The following is a 16,328-nucleotide window of genomic DNA, read 5'->3' on the forward strand; positions in this document are numbered from 1 at the left end:
CAATTACAATGTTCATATGTATGTCTTTAAAATGTTACATTATTATAAAACTAATACATTTAATTATGAACCATATCTGTACAATTTTGATTGAGATATGTTATTCTAACATTATATTCTCTATTTAAGCACAAAATTGTACTGCATAGTATTATCTTGCCACATATGCATATATAATCTAGGAATATTTTGAACATATAACAATCAAGCACTACCACCAATTTACATGAAAACCTATTGTGTTCTATATTCAGTTTGACATCGACTCATTGCCAAAAATCATTTATCCAAGATAAAAAGACAGATGGAAAAGCACGATTTAAAAAAAAATTAATGTACTTGAAATAATAACAAATATTTTATAAACAACTATTATTTATTGAACAGAAGTAACAAAATACATAAGTTGTAATGTTTGTACTCTTTGTTTTGAACAATTTACCAAAAACTATAACATTAAAAAAATCAAGCTGTACAATAAAACAAAATTAGTAAGTGTAATTATAATGAAAAAATAAAATCACTGTTTTTTGTTCATGCAAAATCAACTAAAGAACAGATGACATAAGCAGGAATAGGTGGTAAAAAGATCGGGCAAGATCAGGCAGAGGTAGATAGCAGTTTATCTGATGGCAGAGCAACTAATTTGATATCATTTGCCAGTTTCTATACAACATGCGAATTCGTTTGAGAATATTTCATATAGTTCAAAGAAAGCATTCAACTATTTACCAATTTAAAAAAAAAGTTTTAAAAATCGCGTACACTGCATCTGATCAATATCAGACGCTACACTTGCATATATTCTTATAAACAAATATATTTATAACTATATTATTAATTAACTAATTTAAACAGTACATTGTACCTTCTTCAATATTCATCTATCACGAAAAAACTAAGAATAGATTACTTTTCGAGTACTGGAAGAAAATTAAAGATTATCATGCAATATGTACATGTGCTCCAATTTTCTGGCAAAACTTTATGGCGGTTTCTAGAACTATCTATACAATTTAAATATGACTCCTTAGTTAATTCAGATTTAAAATTCTAGAGAACACTTAGGACATATATAATACACAGTGATGTTCAGACATCTTAATTACATCACAACCACATAGTAATTTAGTTTCTATTGTTTCACAACTAGTAGACTAACGCTTAATTCTAATCAACTGGTATTAAATTAAACTAGTTTTAAATTAAATAGAATCATCAAAATTCAATAAACAATCTTCAAACAAATCAAAATCTTTCATAATTCTCTAAATAACAGTTGTTGAAACTTCAGTTCATTTAAAACACTGGGTCACATAGTAGAAAAACTTTTTAGTAGAAGTTATTATTTATCTAATCATTTTATAAACGTACCATTAAATTCATTATCAATATTATGTTATTGAATGTGTTACAACGGACAGTGTGTTATAGGCAATGATGTATTTATAGTTATCAATCAATTATAGTTAGTTTGTATGAGAATAGAAAATAATTCAAACATAGAGAAAGTATTTAGCCACATTGATTATAAAAGAAATAATCCTACGTTATGTGTAACAATTTGCTCGCAGAGGTAATAAACACACATGCACATGAGGAAAATAATGCATATTTCCTAAATATACACATAAAAAACATACAAATTAGTTTACATAGTGAACTTAATAAAACAACAGACGGGATTTTAAAAGAACATAACATAAACACCACTTTAGTGGGTATTTATTTGTCGCAGATTTTTTCTACTGACTGATTTTTACATCAACAAATTTGAAAAAGAGAATAAATCAAATTTTTATTTGGATCATAGTTTGCATACTAATAAAAACAACTCGATTTATTATGAATATGTATTGCAACTATTTTGCATCAATAAACATCATTGTGATGTTCAAAGATTAGACAAAAAGAAAAGAAACAGATTTTTTTTAAATATCACTATGTACACACCCATACCTCGCTTTACGTCGATTTGTTTTGCGTTTTTTTTTCAGGCTTAGGAGTAATTTTTACAAGTGTTGTTAGATTTTTGAAGATGCCTTATATATACAAAAACTTAATGTGAAGCTGAAACAAGGTGGCAGTATCGATTGTAAATGATATTGAGCTCTGGGATACCCTATGTATATATCTTCTATTTTTTTTTGCATCAACTGACATAAATAAATTGCTAAGCTTGATGAACTAAAAATTCTCTAATAAAGAACTATGATTGCAATTTGCAAATGAAGATTATTGGGTCAACAGTCAATAGAACTATTGAATATCAGAACAAATCTTATTTAATTGACACAACTATGGAGATTCTTTTTAAGTAAAAACATCCTAACAGCGGAAGGTTTTAAAATGTCCCAGAAAGTAGCTACAAAAAAAATCACTACAAAAATATTTCATATTGAAAAAAGCTGTACAGCAAACTTTGGATCAATTTTTGCAAGGGTTTGCTAACTTGGGACTACAGCCATTGTGAATTCATCAAACTACTATGATTTTTAATTAAATAGTATATTTAGAGACAATTATTTAACAAAAATTATATTTCTGTAATTATGAAAACTATCTTCGGTCTTGATCTTTTGCTTTTTTTTTTATTATCACGACGCAAAGTGAGGTATGGGTGTACTCGTCTGTAAAATACTATAGGCATGCATAATTTTATATAAGTGCATGTGCATACGTGTGCATGTGCATTAGCATGTATGCATCTTTGCATATATGTAGAAATTTCAGTCATATATACAAATGCATAAATTACAGATAAACATACATGTAAGCACATCAAGAAATAATTTTTAAATTTTAGTATAATATGCCTAATTGAAAACCAAAAATATTGTTAAAATAAAACTATTGAAAACCTATTCAAAAATTTTGAATTTAGAAAAAAGTCACAAACTATGAAAATAATGTGCGAAGTAAGTTATTCGTGCCTATAACAGTGTGAATGTGTTGTCAGTAAACATTAGGGCAAGATAGTAACACAATACACTGACAATATAATTAGCAATGTCCGATATTGCAAAATCTATTTCTATAGTGTTATCCTAATATATTCATTAGGACGATATCCAAGCAGCTACAATGGTTCATTGCTTGCGATGTGCTTCAAGAGTCTATGGCTGATTAAATAGTCCACATCTAATGATATGATAAATTTATTTTAATAGTACTTAAGCCGCTAGACATAACATAAATTCATTTCAAAGACTTACATAATTGCACAAGTATAATTAATTGCTCAGAACACATTATTATAGTAAAAATTGTCTACAATTTTACTGTTAATTGATTGAGCGTATAAAATAAATAATACAATTGAAAATCGTGGCTCATTATGCACAAACTATGCATAACATTAAAAGTAAGAGACTAATAAAAACACATATGCTAAAACACCTAAGTTGTACTATGCAGCTTTTATACATAGAGTGCAATTGTCTACTCAAATTCATGTAATATATTCCTAATTAACACATTTCACACAGAGAACAAAATATCGATATCATACAACAAATAATCACCCAAATTATTCACATACAAATATTTTGATTAATTCTTATCGCTCGGTTATACAAATTTCTTCTAATAAACAACATTGAGTGTCACAAACATATTTAATATTTGGATAGCCAAACATTAGAAATTCAATAATAATAATAGAAAAAACGTGGCAAAGGCAAGCAGAAACATAGAATGTGACATATTTATGTTCAGTTCAATTTAAATCACACTAACCCTGTCAGAATGTCAGTGATACTCACATTTTCACCTTGGCCCCCAAATCCTGTTAAATTGTAATCTCCCATTCCACTCCCTGAATCTTCACGTGGAGTGCTGGGGCCTCCATTTGCGGGTGAATTTTTCATTCCATCTAATCCGTCACCATTCAACACTGGTCCCATTGTGTTTGGCCCCATTGGTCCCATGGGACCACCATCAGGACCACCGCCCATTGGAAAGTCCTAAGGATAATGGAAATAAGTTTGAATTTAATATCTCAGTGAAAATATAAACTAGTTGTAACTGGAAAGTGCTATTTTGCATTAAGGCAAGCTGCATGAACTTCGTGTAAACATTTTCTTCAAAATACATCACTCGATTGAGAATTCTTATTTGTTATTAAGAAATGCGATGTTTAAATTTGAAATAAATTTTTATTGATAATGATTGGATAATATTAATGGAAAATACCGCCTCAGTGAAAAGTAAAATAAAAATAAAATTGATACTAACCCCAGGCATATTTCCTCCAGGAACTGTTTTCATTAACGTGTACATATTTTCACCACCCGAATTGGAAGAATCTGCAAAAGCAGTTTAGTCAATTAAGGAATTTATTGTTAAATTATTTAATAAAGAATAAAAATTAAAACTCACCCTGCGGACTAGGCATTATAGGTGTACCAGGACCGGGTGGCCCTGTTGAACCAGGGGGTCCCTAAAAATATGTTACTATTAGATGATCATTTCTACTATTTTGATTGAAAATGGTGAACATTAAGTGCAAATAAGTTACAAAAAGAACTAGATTACTTACCCCGTAATTTCCAGGTGATGAAGAGGAGTAGTTCATAGGCTAAATATAAATTTTTGGAAATTAATAAATTTAATTTCAAATACAATTTGCTGTATTGACCAGAAAAGATGCAGAAAACAATTTAAATAGTAAAAGACAGATTTTAACAGAAGTCAAACAATATGTACATTGTTCTATTTAAATAAAAGTTGATTTCAGGCACTGATTTCACATTACTTCATACTAATTAGAACCTCTACAACAACATGAGTCTTAAAAAAATGAAATTGTTTGCAAAAAATGCTATATTCTTAATGTAGTTATATACCGTTGATGTGTTGGGTTGCCACTGAGGTCTGCCGCCTGCCATTCCCATGGGAGGCATTCCTGGGCCACCTGGACCTAAGCTACTGTTTGGAGGTGGTCCACGCATTCCTGGGCCGTAAGAACCAGGACCCATGGGACCCATACCTGGACCTCGGGGAGGATTCATTCTCGGATTCATTGGGTTCATTCCAGGAGGACCTAAAGAAATCATAGTATTTAAAAAAAAATTCATACTCATAAAAATAACATCAAATTTATCAATGATAAACAAGTTTTCAATTTTTAAAATTATACTAAGTTATATAAAAAGTCAAAGTTTAAATTAGTCTTAAATATAGTATTCTATTAAAAGCTACTAATGATTGGTTGTTTGTAATTTGCACAAGAGCTATCGCAAAAAAAAAACTTGAATACTATTCACTTAGTATAACTGATTGTCACATCAAATAAAGATTCTTCTAAAATAATTTTGGAATCAAATAGTGCCTGCATTCAGAGATCTTTAGAATCAATATATATATAAATTAGAGTAGGTCAATTCTGTGAGTCATTTCAGGAAACTATAGCAAAGAAGTCAATTTCAAACCAGCGAAATTTTCATCAAAGTTTTTTCCATATGTCTAAATACAATATACAAGAAAAATCATATTTTCTAGTCTAGAAATTTGGTAATTTTTTCGGCCCAATACAATTTGACCCGCCCTATATATATAATATATATGTAAGGCTAAGAATCTACAAGAATTGCACCAATTCGAAGAATATTTCGACTTTCAGAAACTTTTTCCTGTCCTATGATTGAAAACCAGATTAACTCGTCGTATACACCAGTTAGTGATCAACAAACTAAAAACAACCGTACCAAATATTAATTATCAAACATACAAATACACAAACACAACATTCAGTACCAAAATAAGCAGAAGCAATTAACAAAATTATTTACATGGCAGAGGATGCTAAAATGATACCTAAAATTAAGCAAAATCATATGAGTAAGAAACAATGCAAATGTAAATGAGTAATAGTAATACATTTGCAATGTAAACAATAATCAATATATAAATATATATAAAAATGAAAATATTCATATGGCCTATTCAGTATGATGCATGATATTACTGGTTTCCCAAACAGACTTATAGATGCAAGCAAGATGGATCTTATAAAACTAAACTCAAAGCATTGAATGTGTATAAGTAAATAAAAAATGCAAGTGATTGCAATTAATAAATCATCTTACATAAAACATCTATGAGTCAAATAAATATACCTAGAAGCACATACATAATATCAAAAAATAAAAAAACATCAAAGTATACAGGTGCTTATAAATAAACAATGTGGGAGTTTATATAAAGCGGTTAATAGCAGGATTTTGCAGGGTTCCATCCACATACATAAAATATGTATTATATATGTATAAAGTGTTTTGTATGATTTGCCTACCTTGCCAACCTACAAAATCACCTGCTTCACCTGAGAAAAAATATCATGATAATGTTATTTTACTGTTGTTTAGCATGCTCATATATTATAATTAAATAGGGCATAAGCAAAGAGTTTATTTTCGGTTCTCCATTTTCAGAATTTTGATTTAGTTGTCCGATACTTCTTTCATACATTGAGCTGTCATAAATTGCTATTTCACATACATCAAGAATATGGGGTCCAAAAAGTGAGTTGTTGGTATAAATCAATTCAACTATAGCTTACCGTAATATAAACTTGAATCAATAAAACGTCAACAAGACTGACTGCCAGAAATAAATCAATGATAAAAATTGTACTTTTTATAAATCAGGCAAGCATCAGATAATATTGAATAATTGTAAATTTGAAAACACATTACGTCGTTCAAAGTTGGATGATTAATCAAAACTACAAGTCATTTGAAACATAAGTGCATTGATCTAAATATAAAAAATGCAATACACCTCATAAAGAAATTCGTATAGTTTGTTATTTAACAAAATGTTAATAAATTAACAATAACAAACGTCACCTTGAATGTCTCAAAACCTGCACAAATGTGTATTTAGCAACCTAAAAATATACTTCATAGTCACACACACTATTAAATTTGAAAAGATTCAAAATAATGCACATTGTAGCAAAACCGATTTTTCAAGCCGAGCAATTTTAATTTATCAAATAAAAAACTTGAAATATTACCTTGCCGCGTGGGATCCATGCTATTAGGCATCATAGGTTGTCCAGGAGGCTAAAAATAGAATAATATAGTAAATATACAGATTCAACATACGCTTAACACTATAGATTATGTTAAACAATTTTCTGTTTAATAATTAGCAAGATGTTTTACTTCAAAGTGGGATAAAACGTAGGATAATATTTTCATTAAAAATCTGGCATTTAATGATTATACAATTGAAGTTTTGATTCTACCTCATTGCCACCAACTAGACAATCAAGCTAAAAATATATCAACTTACTCCATTAAAATCATTTCCAATTCCTTGAGGCATCCTCACACCAGGCCTAGGACCCGCAGGATACCTGGGACCTCCCATAAACGTCTGCAACAGGGTAAAATAAAATGTTCTGGGCACAACATGATGCACATATATATAAATTTGATTTTCAAAAAGTTAAGTTAATGCTTTTGTACAACAAGCAATATAAGCTATAAAAATTCTCTGTATTTAAATTTATTTAAATAAATCACAGAGGATATATGCATGGCAGCAGATAAATAAGTGGTTAAAAAGAATTCAACACCACACGACAATGACCACAGACTAAAAATTAGAATATCAATTATTTAACATGTTTGTGGCAAATAGTACAGCAGATCAATAGATTGAAATTGATCCATGAATTCAAAATTTGCTATTTCATGTGGAAGTTATTATTATTAAGCAACAAACATGTTAAAACATTTTTAATATCCAATCTTTAATATACATGCACTCATAGCAAAACTGGAGATTTCATATTGCATCGGAGTTTTACTGTAACTTATTGCATTTTAATGATGCAATTTCAAAGGATTTTGTGCAAGAATTTGCAAAGCTACTTACCTTTATACAAAAATTTCTGATGTTCATTTACAGGTTTGATTGTCCAAAAAATCATATTTCAATCCAATAGACCTGTTATTGAGTTTCAAGTGTTAAATCAGACGAGTGAAGCAAGTGATTTATATTTATACTCATAATTTTTATATAATTCACAAGCTTTAGTAGCAACAGCACTACTTGTACTTTTTCTACTAGACTGAACATTCTCTATCGTCATGACTTCTTACCAACTACTTTTCTGTCATCAAAGTGCCCGAAGCGCTTTGCCCAATGTTTTAACCAAAATGCTGTTGGTAAGAAGTGATGTTAAGCAAAATCTATAAACTGCATGCAATATCTCTTATCCGATGCAATAAGAAAATGAATGATGTGTGCATGTGGTGCGTGCATGAGATGTGAAGCATTTGCGAGTGCTTTTGGCTGGTGCCCGGCCTACAGTACTGACCTGACCAGGCATCATTTGACTATGAGAAGGCGGGGCTTGGGGGTGCGGAGAAGGCTGGCTAGATGGATGTGTGGGCGGTGATGGCCTCATTGTGGAATTCTGAAACAACATACAACGACATAACATTCAAAGCATTCACAAAAACAAACAGAAGCAGTGAAAACGGTCCACAAAAAACACACACATAACGTCAGAAGACCAAACGACGCGATTTTTTCGCTAATTTAGAATGCACCAAGTACATATAATGTCTTCCGGAGACCGATCATCAGGGTAAGATTTGTAAGCCAGAATAAGGATTACTATGGAATCAGTCACACCACCAAACCTTGTGTGTTGTGTGTATGAACGCGAGCTTTCATACTACATGCAGATACGTGAATGAATTTCTCAAATATGATTTAGGTCTATATCACCCCTAAACCATGAATCCATTCGAAGCCATGAAGGAATAAAACAAATCAAAACATGACAATACTAAAGAAGAAAGTATATTCATTTAAGGATTGCTAGATTTTTTTGGATGATGAAATTAGTTGAAATTTTTATGCGATGAAGGAAATTGTGCTTTAGGTGCCTGAAACAAAATTACGTACAATACACAACTGACAACATAAAGTATATGAATCACATACTATGAAAACATTGAAGGAACATATTATACACAGGAGACAAGCAAATGGCTATGAAACGAGAAAGTGGCCGTTTTGTTTTTCTAGGTTTGGCGACATGCATGTGTGTGCTTCAAGCGAGACTCATGTAAATTATAAACAAAAATGACAAAAATTTATGAATTGAACGAGAACTTATGGAGCAACTCACTGGAAAGAAACCTGGTGGCATTGGACCTCCCGGCATGCCATCGTTAGGGGGTATTTGGCCCAACGGACTTTGCGCAGGACCCGCATTCTGTAAAAGAAAAATTTTCATGTAACATGATTTACAAACATAAATGATATAATAAAAAAAAGTAGATTCATGAGTATTAGATTCATCACATGCATTTTCAAAAATCAAGGTAGCTTTAAATTTAAAGCTCAAGTTATAAACTAGGTCTCATTATAAAATAATTATCAAGCAATATGTGTTACATGTGTATTGCTATCACTTTTCTCCGTACTTTTTATTTTGTTAATTGCTTTATTTAGATTTTTTATGTGTAAATTGAACAATAGAGCTTAGAGTTATCAATGATGTAATTATGACTGATACTTACATGTGCAATGCCGTTAACGCCATACCCGGAGTTGACAAAACCCTGAAATAAAATAAATTGATTAAACAGAAGATCATTATTGATGTCATTAAGTTATACCAAGCTAATGCATGCGAAAACTATTTTCTTATGTGCCACTACCTATCACTTGTTTTACGAATATATTGCTCTACTTTCTAATATTCCGTAGTTATTTCAATTCGACGCGAAATGTGCGTATGAAGCAATCATACGATACGGTCAAGGCTGAGCAGTCCAAATCCGTAAATCATTTAAATATTTCACTTTAGTGTACTGAACTATTATCGAGATCTTTCAGCACCAGTAAATACAGAAGATTGATGTATGATAAAATTTAAAAAAATAAGACATTTTCAAAGTATATAAATATTAGTAGAAAAATAATTATAGATCGCGATGCGACAGGTTCAGACATCCAAGCTATTAGCCTAGCGACATTGAGATATAGGCGCCAACAGTAACAAATAGAGATCGAATTCATTCGCGCAGTGGATTCTTCCTACTTTTACAGCACAGATAACACCGTATGGAGTATACCTAACTTTTATTGTCTATTGAGATAATGCAAGCAAGTAGTTAAAAAAAATTGATTTTTGGACATGCGTTATGTCGCAATTTATCTACTTCTTGTGTTCTTCAAATATTCAAAATTCAAATATAACAAAATTAATTACTTAAAGAAATTTTAAATGCTCCAAAGTACCGTAGTGGTTAATATATAAAAACGCCGACATAGATACAATAAACACCATCATGAAATACGAACATATTCAAAAAATTGTAAAAGCTGCATCGAGGATTATCCAAACCCAGTTGCTAGAGAACTGCGGGGCAAAATTAAAGAAGAAATTGATGTTACATTAATTTAAGTCAATTTCCAACATCTCTGACAACGGTCAGAAGATTTTTGTATTTTTTAAGTCATTTTTTCCCTTACTGTTTTACTTGTTGCCAATATCAGGGCAGATGTAAAAGATCACTATATAATAATAATAAACAAATTCTTGTATAATCTTCGACATTTGTTTGCAACTTCGTAAGCTAATATCTAATTTTTCAAATATTCAATTTAAATCTAAAACCATTATGCATTTTCAAACTATTAGTTTACAAAATTACTAAATTCTATTATTTGCAAATTATATTTCTTTCCGAATACTGCTGTATTTTATTGAGATTTTTTTAATTTTTAATTATGAGTAATTTTTTATATGTCAGGTAGGCAGAAGTATCTAGTATGGGAGATCATACAAAATATCTATACGTATTACATATACATTTACATAACATTATATTATATGGCCATATTTCAAAGTGTGCAAAATTTATAAATTCTATAACAAGCACTATATATAAACAAATTCATTAACTATGTTGTTTATAAATTTATATAATTTAATAACAGGCCCATGTTATTAACTTACCGTAAGGTAAGTTATAGTAACCGCAATAAATTCGAAAATTTATATTTCTATATATATTTACGTTTCAAGGCACCCTGAGCATTTTAGCATAACATAGAAAAAAATGATGTGCGTGTGATGTGTGTATGTAGTATGGATGTGTGCATGTTTGGATACAATTTTGCGAGAACGGGTCAACCGATTTGAATGATTCAAAAGATTCGTTTTGACGGGAAGAGGTGCTGGTTAGTTTTTGAGTAGGTAGGTCCAACGGTTTTGGCGATCCATAAAAGTTGAGTGTATTCAAAGAAATACTATTTTTGGTAGTCAAAAATAGATCATTTGATATATGCACACAAATTATAAGAAATTTTATAAATAATTTAAAAATAATTATTTCTTTTTCTATGGGTTCCGTAGCAAGATTTATATTTTTTACCCGTTAGGCTGCAACACGGCGCTTATGCGTCGCTTCTAAAACCGCTACGCATCGCAATCGCTTTGAAAAAATTCAAAATTATCAAAAAAAAAATATAAACTTTTAATTTATACGCTTACGAGCTTTGATCGTCTCTGATACGGGTTTAAAAAAAGTTCGAAATATTCAAAAAAATTCGAACAAAATATAAAAAAAGGATGTTTTTTTTTAAAAAAAAAAGAGTTTTCAAAAAAAAATTAAAATTTTCGGTATGGAAAGTTACAGCAAATTGCCTTTATGTACGATGCCATGCACCAGCAGTTTCTCCCTAAATAAAACCGCGTATGTCAGACATGGCTCATGTAGGACTTCTTAGCGTCAGATACATATAACTGACATGGCGATTAACGTGTTAAAAAAAGTAAATCATAAATCAGAATGTTATTGAACAAATAGGAAAACATTAACTTCCCGTAGGGTAAGTTATTGTAATGGGTCGAAAATCGGAATTGAAAATTTTTACATTTCTCGACGTTTTGAAGGTTTCTGAACATTTTGGCATACTTCAGAAAAAATGGATGTGTGTGTGTGTATGTATGTATGGATACAATTTTTCGCCCACGTTTTCGGGCGTACGGATTAACCGATTTGAATGGTTCAAAAAACATTCGATTCTTATTGATAAGGAGATGTGCCGATTAGTTTTTGGCAAAGGCAGGTCCAGCAGTTACGGAGATAAAGAGCAAAGAGTGCAGAAAATAGAAATCGAGTTTTTGAGAGAACGGAGCATCCGATTTGAATGATGTAAAAAACATTCAATTAGTAATGATTGGGAGAAGTGGTTATTAGTTTTTCGCAAAGGCAGGCTTAGCCATTTCGAAGATACGGAGCTAAATGTACAAAAAATGGCAGTTTTTGAGAAAACTAAGCGTCCGATTCAATTGATTCAAAGAACAAAATAATAGATTTTGGAAAAAAAATTTTGTCTCATTTTTTTTTTTTTTTTTTAATTTTTTGTATATCGAAAATAATTCATATTTTATTTTTAATTCTGACTATAGTTCTAATATACTTTGAACAAATAATTTCAACTTTGCAATTCAGTTTATATAATTCTTATAAATATTAGACAATGTTACAATATTTATAATAATCTATTTGAAAACATTCAGTGTTCCTCGAACATTTCTTTACGGTACGGGAAGTTCCAGCAATTTGCCTTAAGGCACGATGCCACCCACCCCACTAGTTTATTTGTTCAATTGATAAAAAGAGAATGTTGTTGAAATGAAAATATTGAACTAGTTGCAAAAATGAAAGAATGAAATAAAAAAGAATGGTGTACCGCTTGAGAAACCGTGATGGATAGAAGAGCATAATATTGTATATAGTGGAGCGGCGCTGTTGCCACGCCGCACGAGTAGAGGTTAGCGCGATGAGTTCGTTCGGTATTGATCGCGCGGGACCAGTCCAGTCCGACGGCGCACGGGCGCACGGGCGCACAAGGCACAAGTGAAGTGACGAGCCGTGCAGGAATAAACGATACGTCCGTCCCGCTCGGTACGCGGAGCGCGAAGGTAGCTACATGTCATTCCCCGCCACCGCCACGGCGAATAAACACGCACACTGGCGCAGGCGTACGGCGCACACCACCGACAACGTCTGACACACACGTGTAAACAAAACGACCGGCGCGACGCCGACTATGCGACTATGCCACCGCCACCGTCACCGGTATGTTACCAATTTCAACTGCATAACCCCCAGAACACCAGAACACCAGAGAAGAAAGAGTATCAGAATGGTTCGATCGACGGAATGTCATACGCAAATCAAGTCAAAATAGCCAACACTATTTAATAACAAACAATCACCAAAATAATGATTTGTGCGAAACTAAAATGCGTAAATATAGGGTGAACACGCATATATATGTTTGTATACAAACCAAATAAAAAACAGAGCGAAGGCACCCTTTAAAAGACAATACATGCGTTTGAAGAAAAACTACAAAAATTTTAACTAGTAATGCATGGCATCGTGCCTTAAGGCAAATTACTTGAACTTCCCATACCGAAAAACAAAATTAAAAAAAAGAACTTTGTACAATATTAGATTTTTGAATTTTTTGAAAAATTTTGACTTTTTTGAAAAATTTAAAATCTTCAAATCAATCAACATTTTTTCAAATCAATCGCGTAGTTGTTTTGGAGACGGAATGCGTAAGCACCGACATGCAGTCTAATGGATAAGCATTGGTACGGAATCTATAAGAATGTAAACAAAATTTGTACTTATTGATATCTCTATAACATATCTGATAATTTGCATATGGTCATTTTTGGCCTTTTTTTTTAACTTCCCGTAGAGTAAGTTATTGTAATGGGCCGAAAATCGGAATTGAAAATTTTTACATTTCTCGACGTTTTGAAGGTTTCTGAACATTTTGGCATACTTCAGAAAAAACAGATGTGTGTGTGTGTATATATGTATGTATGGATACAAATTTGCAGTCACGTTTTAGGGCGCACAGATCAACCGATTTGAATGGTTCAAAAAACATTCGATTCCTATTGATAGGGAGATGTGTTGATTAGTTTTAGGCAAAGGCAGGTCCAGCCGTTTCGGAGATACGGAGCAAAGAGTGCAGAAAATAAAAATCAAATTTTTGAGAGAACGGAGTATTCGATTTAAATGATCTAAAAAACATTCAATTAGTAATGATTGGGAGAAGTGTTTGTTAATTTTTGGCAAAGGCAGGCCCAGCCATTTTGAAGATACGGAGCTAAATATGTAACAAATGCCAGTTTTTGAGAGAACTAAGCGTCCGATTTAAATGATTCAAAGAACTTTTTGCTCGTCTTAACAAAATAATTGATTTTAAAAAAAAAATTTGTTCCATTTTTTTTTTAGTTTTTTGTATATCGAAAATATTTCAGATTTTATTATAATAATCCATTTGAAAACATTCAGTATTCCTCGAACATTTCGTTACGGTACGGGAAGTTCCAGCAATTTATCTTAAAGCACGATGCCAAAATTGCCTCAAGACAGAATTCCACTTACAACTAGTTACTTATCTTGTTGAATCTCCGAAACTGTTAGATCTACTCTACCTCCCCAAAAAATTAATCAATTCCTAATTCCCCTAATACAAATAAAATATTTTTTGAATCATTCAAATCGGATGCTCCGTTCTCTTAAGAACTGAATTGCAATTTTTGCACATTTTGCACGTATCATCGAAACGGATGGACCTGCCTCTGTCAAAAATTAATCAGCACGTCTCCCAATCGATAAGAATCCAATGCTTTTTAAATCACTAAAATCGGTTGACCGGTGATCTCGATCCATATACAAACACATACATCAATTTTTTCTAAGGTATGCCAAAATGTTCAAATAACTTTGAAACGTAAAGATTTGCGAGAATTTTATTTTCGATTTTTTTGTGATTATTATAACTTACCCTACGTGAAGTTAACAAAGCGATGGCGCCCTTAAAAAAAATGCGTTTGAGGAAAGGTCATCCGATTTTTAAATAATATGTAAATATCGGAAGTTTTTTGTAAAATATTAGCAATGAAATAGGACAGAAAGATAGTGGCAAACTTTTGATTCGAATTGTACTCGGTCACGAGAGATAAGTACAGACGTGGCCTTGATAACGTACAACTCCACGCCATGAATTACTCGACAGCCCGCTCGAGTGAGACAGGAGCAAAGTGGCTCCGAGGTGAAATGAGGGCGAGCATCATCTGCCGATGGTGGGGCAGCTCGAACACTTCGCCAAGAACGAAAGGCGAAATGCACCTCTTACAACTTTCGCGCCACATTCAATTTTTGCCACCCATAATAAAATTAAATAGTTGCATTGAAATTAGTAAACAATGTTGGAGCAAACATTCAAATAATTTAAAATAAACAAGCTCATAAATGTGAACACATCGTTATTCATCACATTATTATTATTTATTAAATTAGATTTGGTCAGCGATAAACGATCGCGATTAAATATTTTCACACAGGCTACACACGGCTGTAGTTGGTACGTGTTCTATTTTGGATTAAAAATATTGAAACTTCAAGGCTACCGTATCTATCTTTAATTCGGGGCTTCGTATGGATACGAACGTTATATCGCAAAACATACCGGCAAAATTCAAATCCATCATTTGCACATTGAAGTAATATAGAATTTGGATATAGTTTTCGTAAGCTTGATTATTTTTAGTAATGTGCAATTTAAGATTTAATAAATTCAATGCGTGAAGAAAGCATAAGCGCACTGGCTATATTTGAGATAACGATTATGTAACCGGCGTTGCAGAACTTTTCAGGCGTAAACTACTGTAATAATTTAAAATACAGAATGCGAATGCATAACTTTACACGGCGTAGCAAAACATGCAATCTGAGTTCAATTTAAATCCAAAACATGGCTATTGACATTGTGCATTGAGAATGTTCAAAATTTTTTGAGAATTTAAAAAAATACATTTTTTGAAAATTTTGCGTTTTTTGAATTCAGATTTTTTTGAAATCATTTGGAAAATGTTTGAAATAATTTGATGAAATTTTTGAACCCATTCCAGTCGGTTGAACCACACTGTCGAACTTGTGGAGGACATTTGTTTGAATTATTTATTTTCAGAATCACTCGAATCGGTAGATCTGTGCTCTCAAATGACGAAAATTTGTATTCGCACATACACACATGCATACGACACAAACACACACATACACATACATTTTTTTTCTTATGAATTGCAAAGTGTTCAGAAACTTTTAGAACGTAAAGATATGCAACAAAAATCATGATTTCTTTGCTATTTATATAACTTACGCTATGGGAAGTAAATCATGAAGATATAAAAAAAATTGTGATTTTATATATATTTATACGTTTCGACACTAGATGTGTGTCATCCAGCA

The 16,328-nt window shown here is 31.7% G+C and overlaps 1 protein-coding gene across 4 annotated transcripts in view; it reads right to left on the reverse strand.

The window, feature by feature from the left end:
* Nucleotides 1-16,328, reverse strand: part of LOC113376775 (single-stranded DNA-binding protein 3) — a 134,993-nt gene that overhangs the window by 1,686 nt on the left and 116,979 nt on the right. The window contains exons 5-16 of one of the 4 annotated variants that reach the window (XM_026616828.1): nt 9,552-9,593; nt 9,158-9,244; nt 8,336-8,434; nt 7,303-7,386; nt 7,022-7,070; nt 6,296-6,325; nt 4,848-5,044; nt 4,541-4,579; nt 4,381-4,441; nt 4,237-4,307; nt 3,765-3,965; nt 1,724-3,141 (exon numbers count right to left, since the gene is read on the reverse strand). In XM_026616828.1, the coding sequence (XP_026472613.1) occupies nt 3,127-3,141; nt 3,765-3,965; nt 4,237-4,307; nt 4,381-4,441; nt 4,541-4,579; nt 4,848-5,044; nt 6,296-6,325; nt 7,022-7,070; nt 7,303-7,386; nt 8,336-8,434; nt 9,158-9,244; nt 9,552-9,593 (975 nt within the window). In that variant the 3' untranslated portion in view covers nt 1,724-3,126. Of the gene's footprint in view, nt 1-1,723; nt 3,142-3,764; nt 3,966-4,236; nt 4,308-4,380; nt 4,442-4,540; nt 4,580-4,847; nt 5,045-6,295; nt 6,326-7,021; nt 7,071-7,302; nt 7,387-8,335; nt 8,435-9,157; nt 9,245-9,551; nt 9,594-16,328 lie in introns of those variants that run through there. The other 3 variants (XM_026616826.1, XM_026616829.1, XM_026616827.1) reach the window with 3 other exon arrangements.

This window comes from Ctenocephalides felis, unplaced genomic scaffold (genome assembly GCF_003426905.1).
Source record: "Ctenocephalides felis isolate EL2017-DRISC unplaced genomic scaffold, ASM342690v1 CF-g0.4_SCAFFOLD_01886, whole genome shotgun sequence".
Taxonomy (NCBI): Eukaryota; Metazoa; Arthropoda; class Insecta; order Siphonaptera; family Pulicidae; genus Ctenocephalides; species Ctenocephalides felis.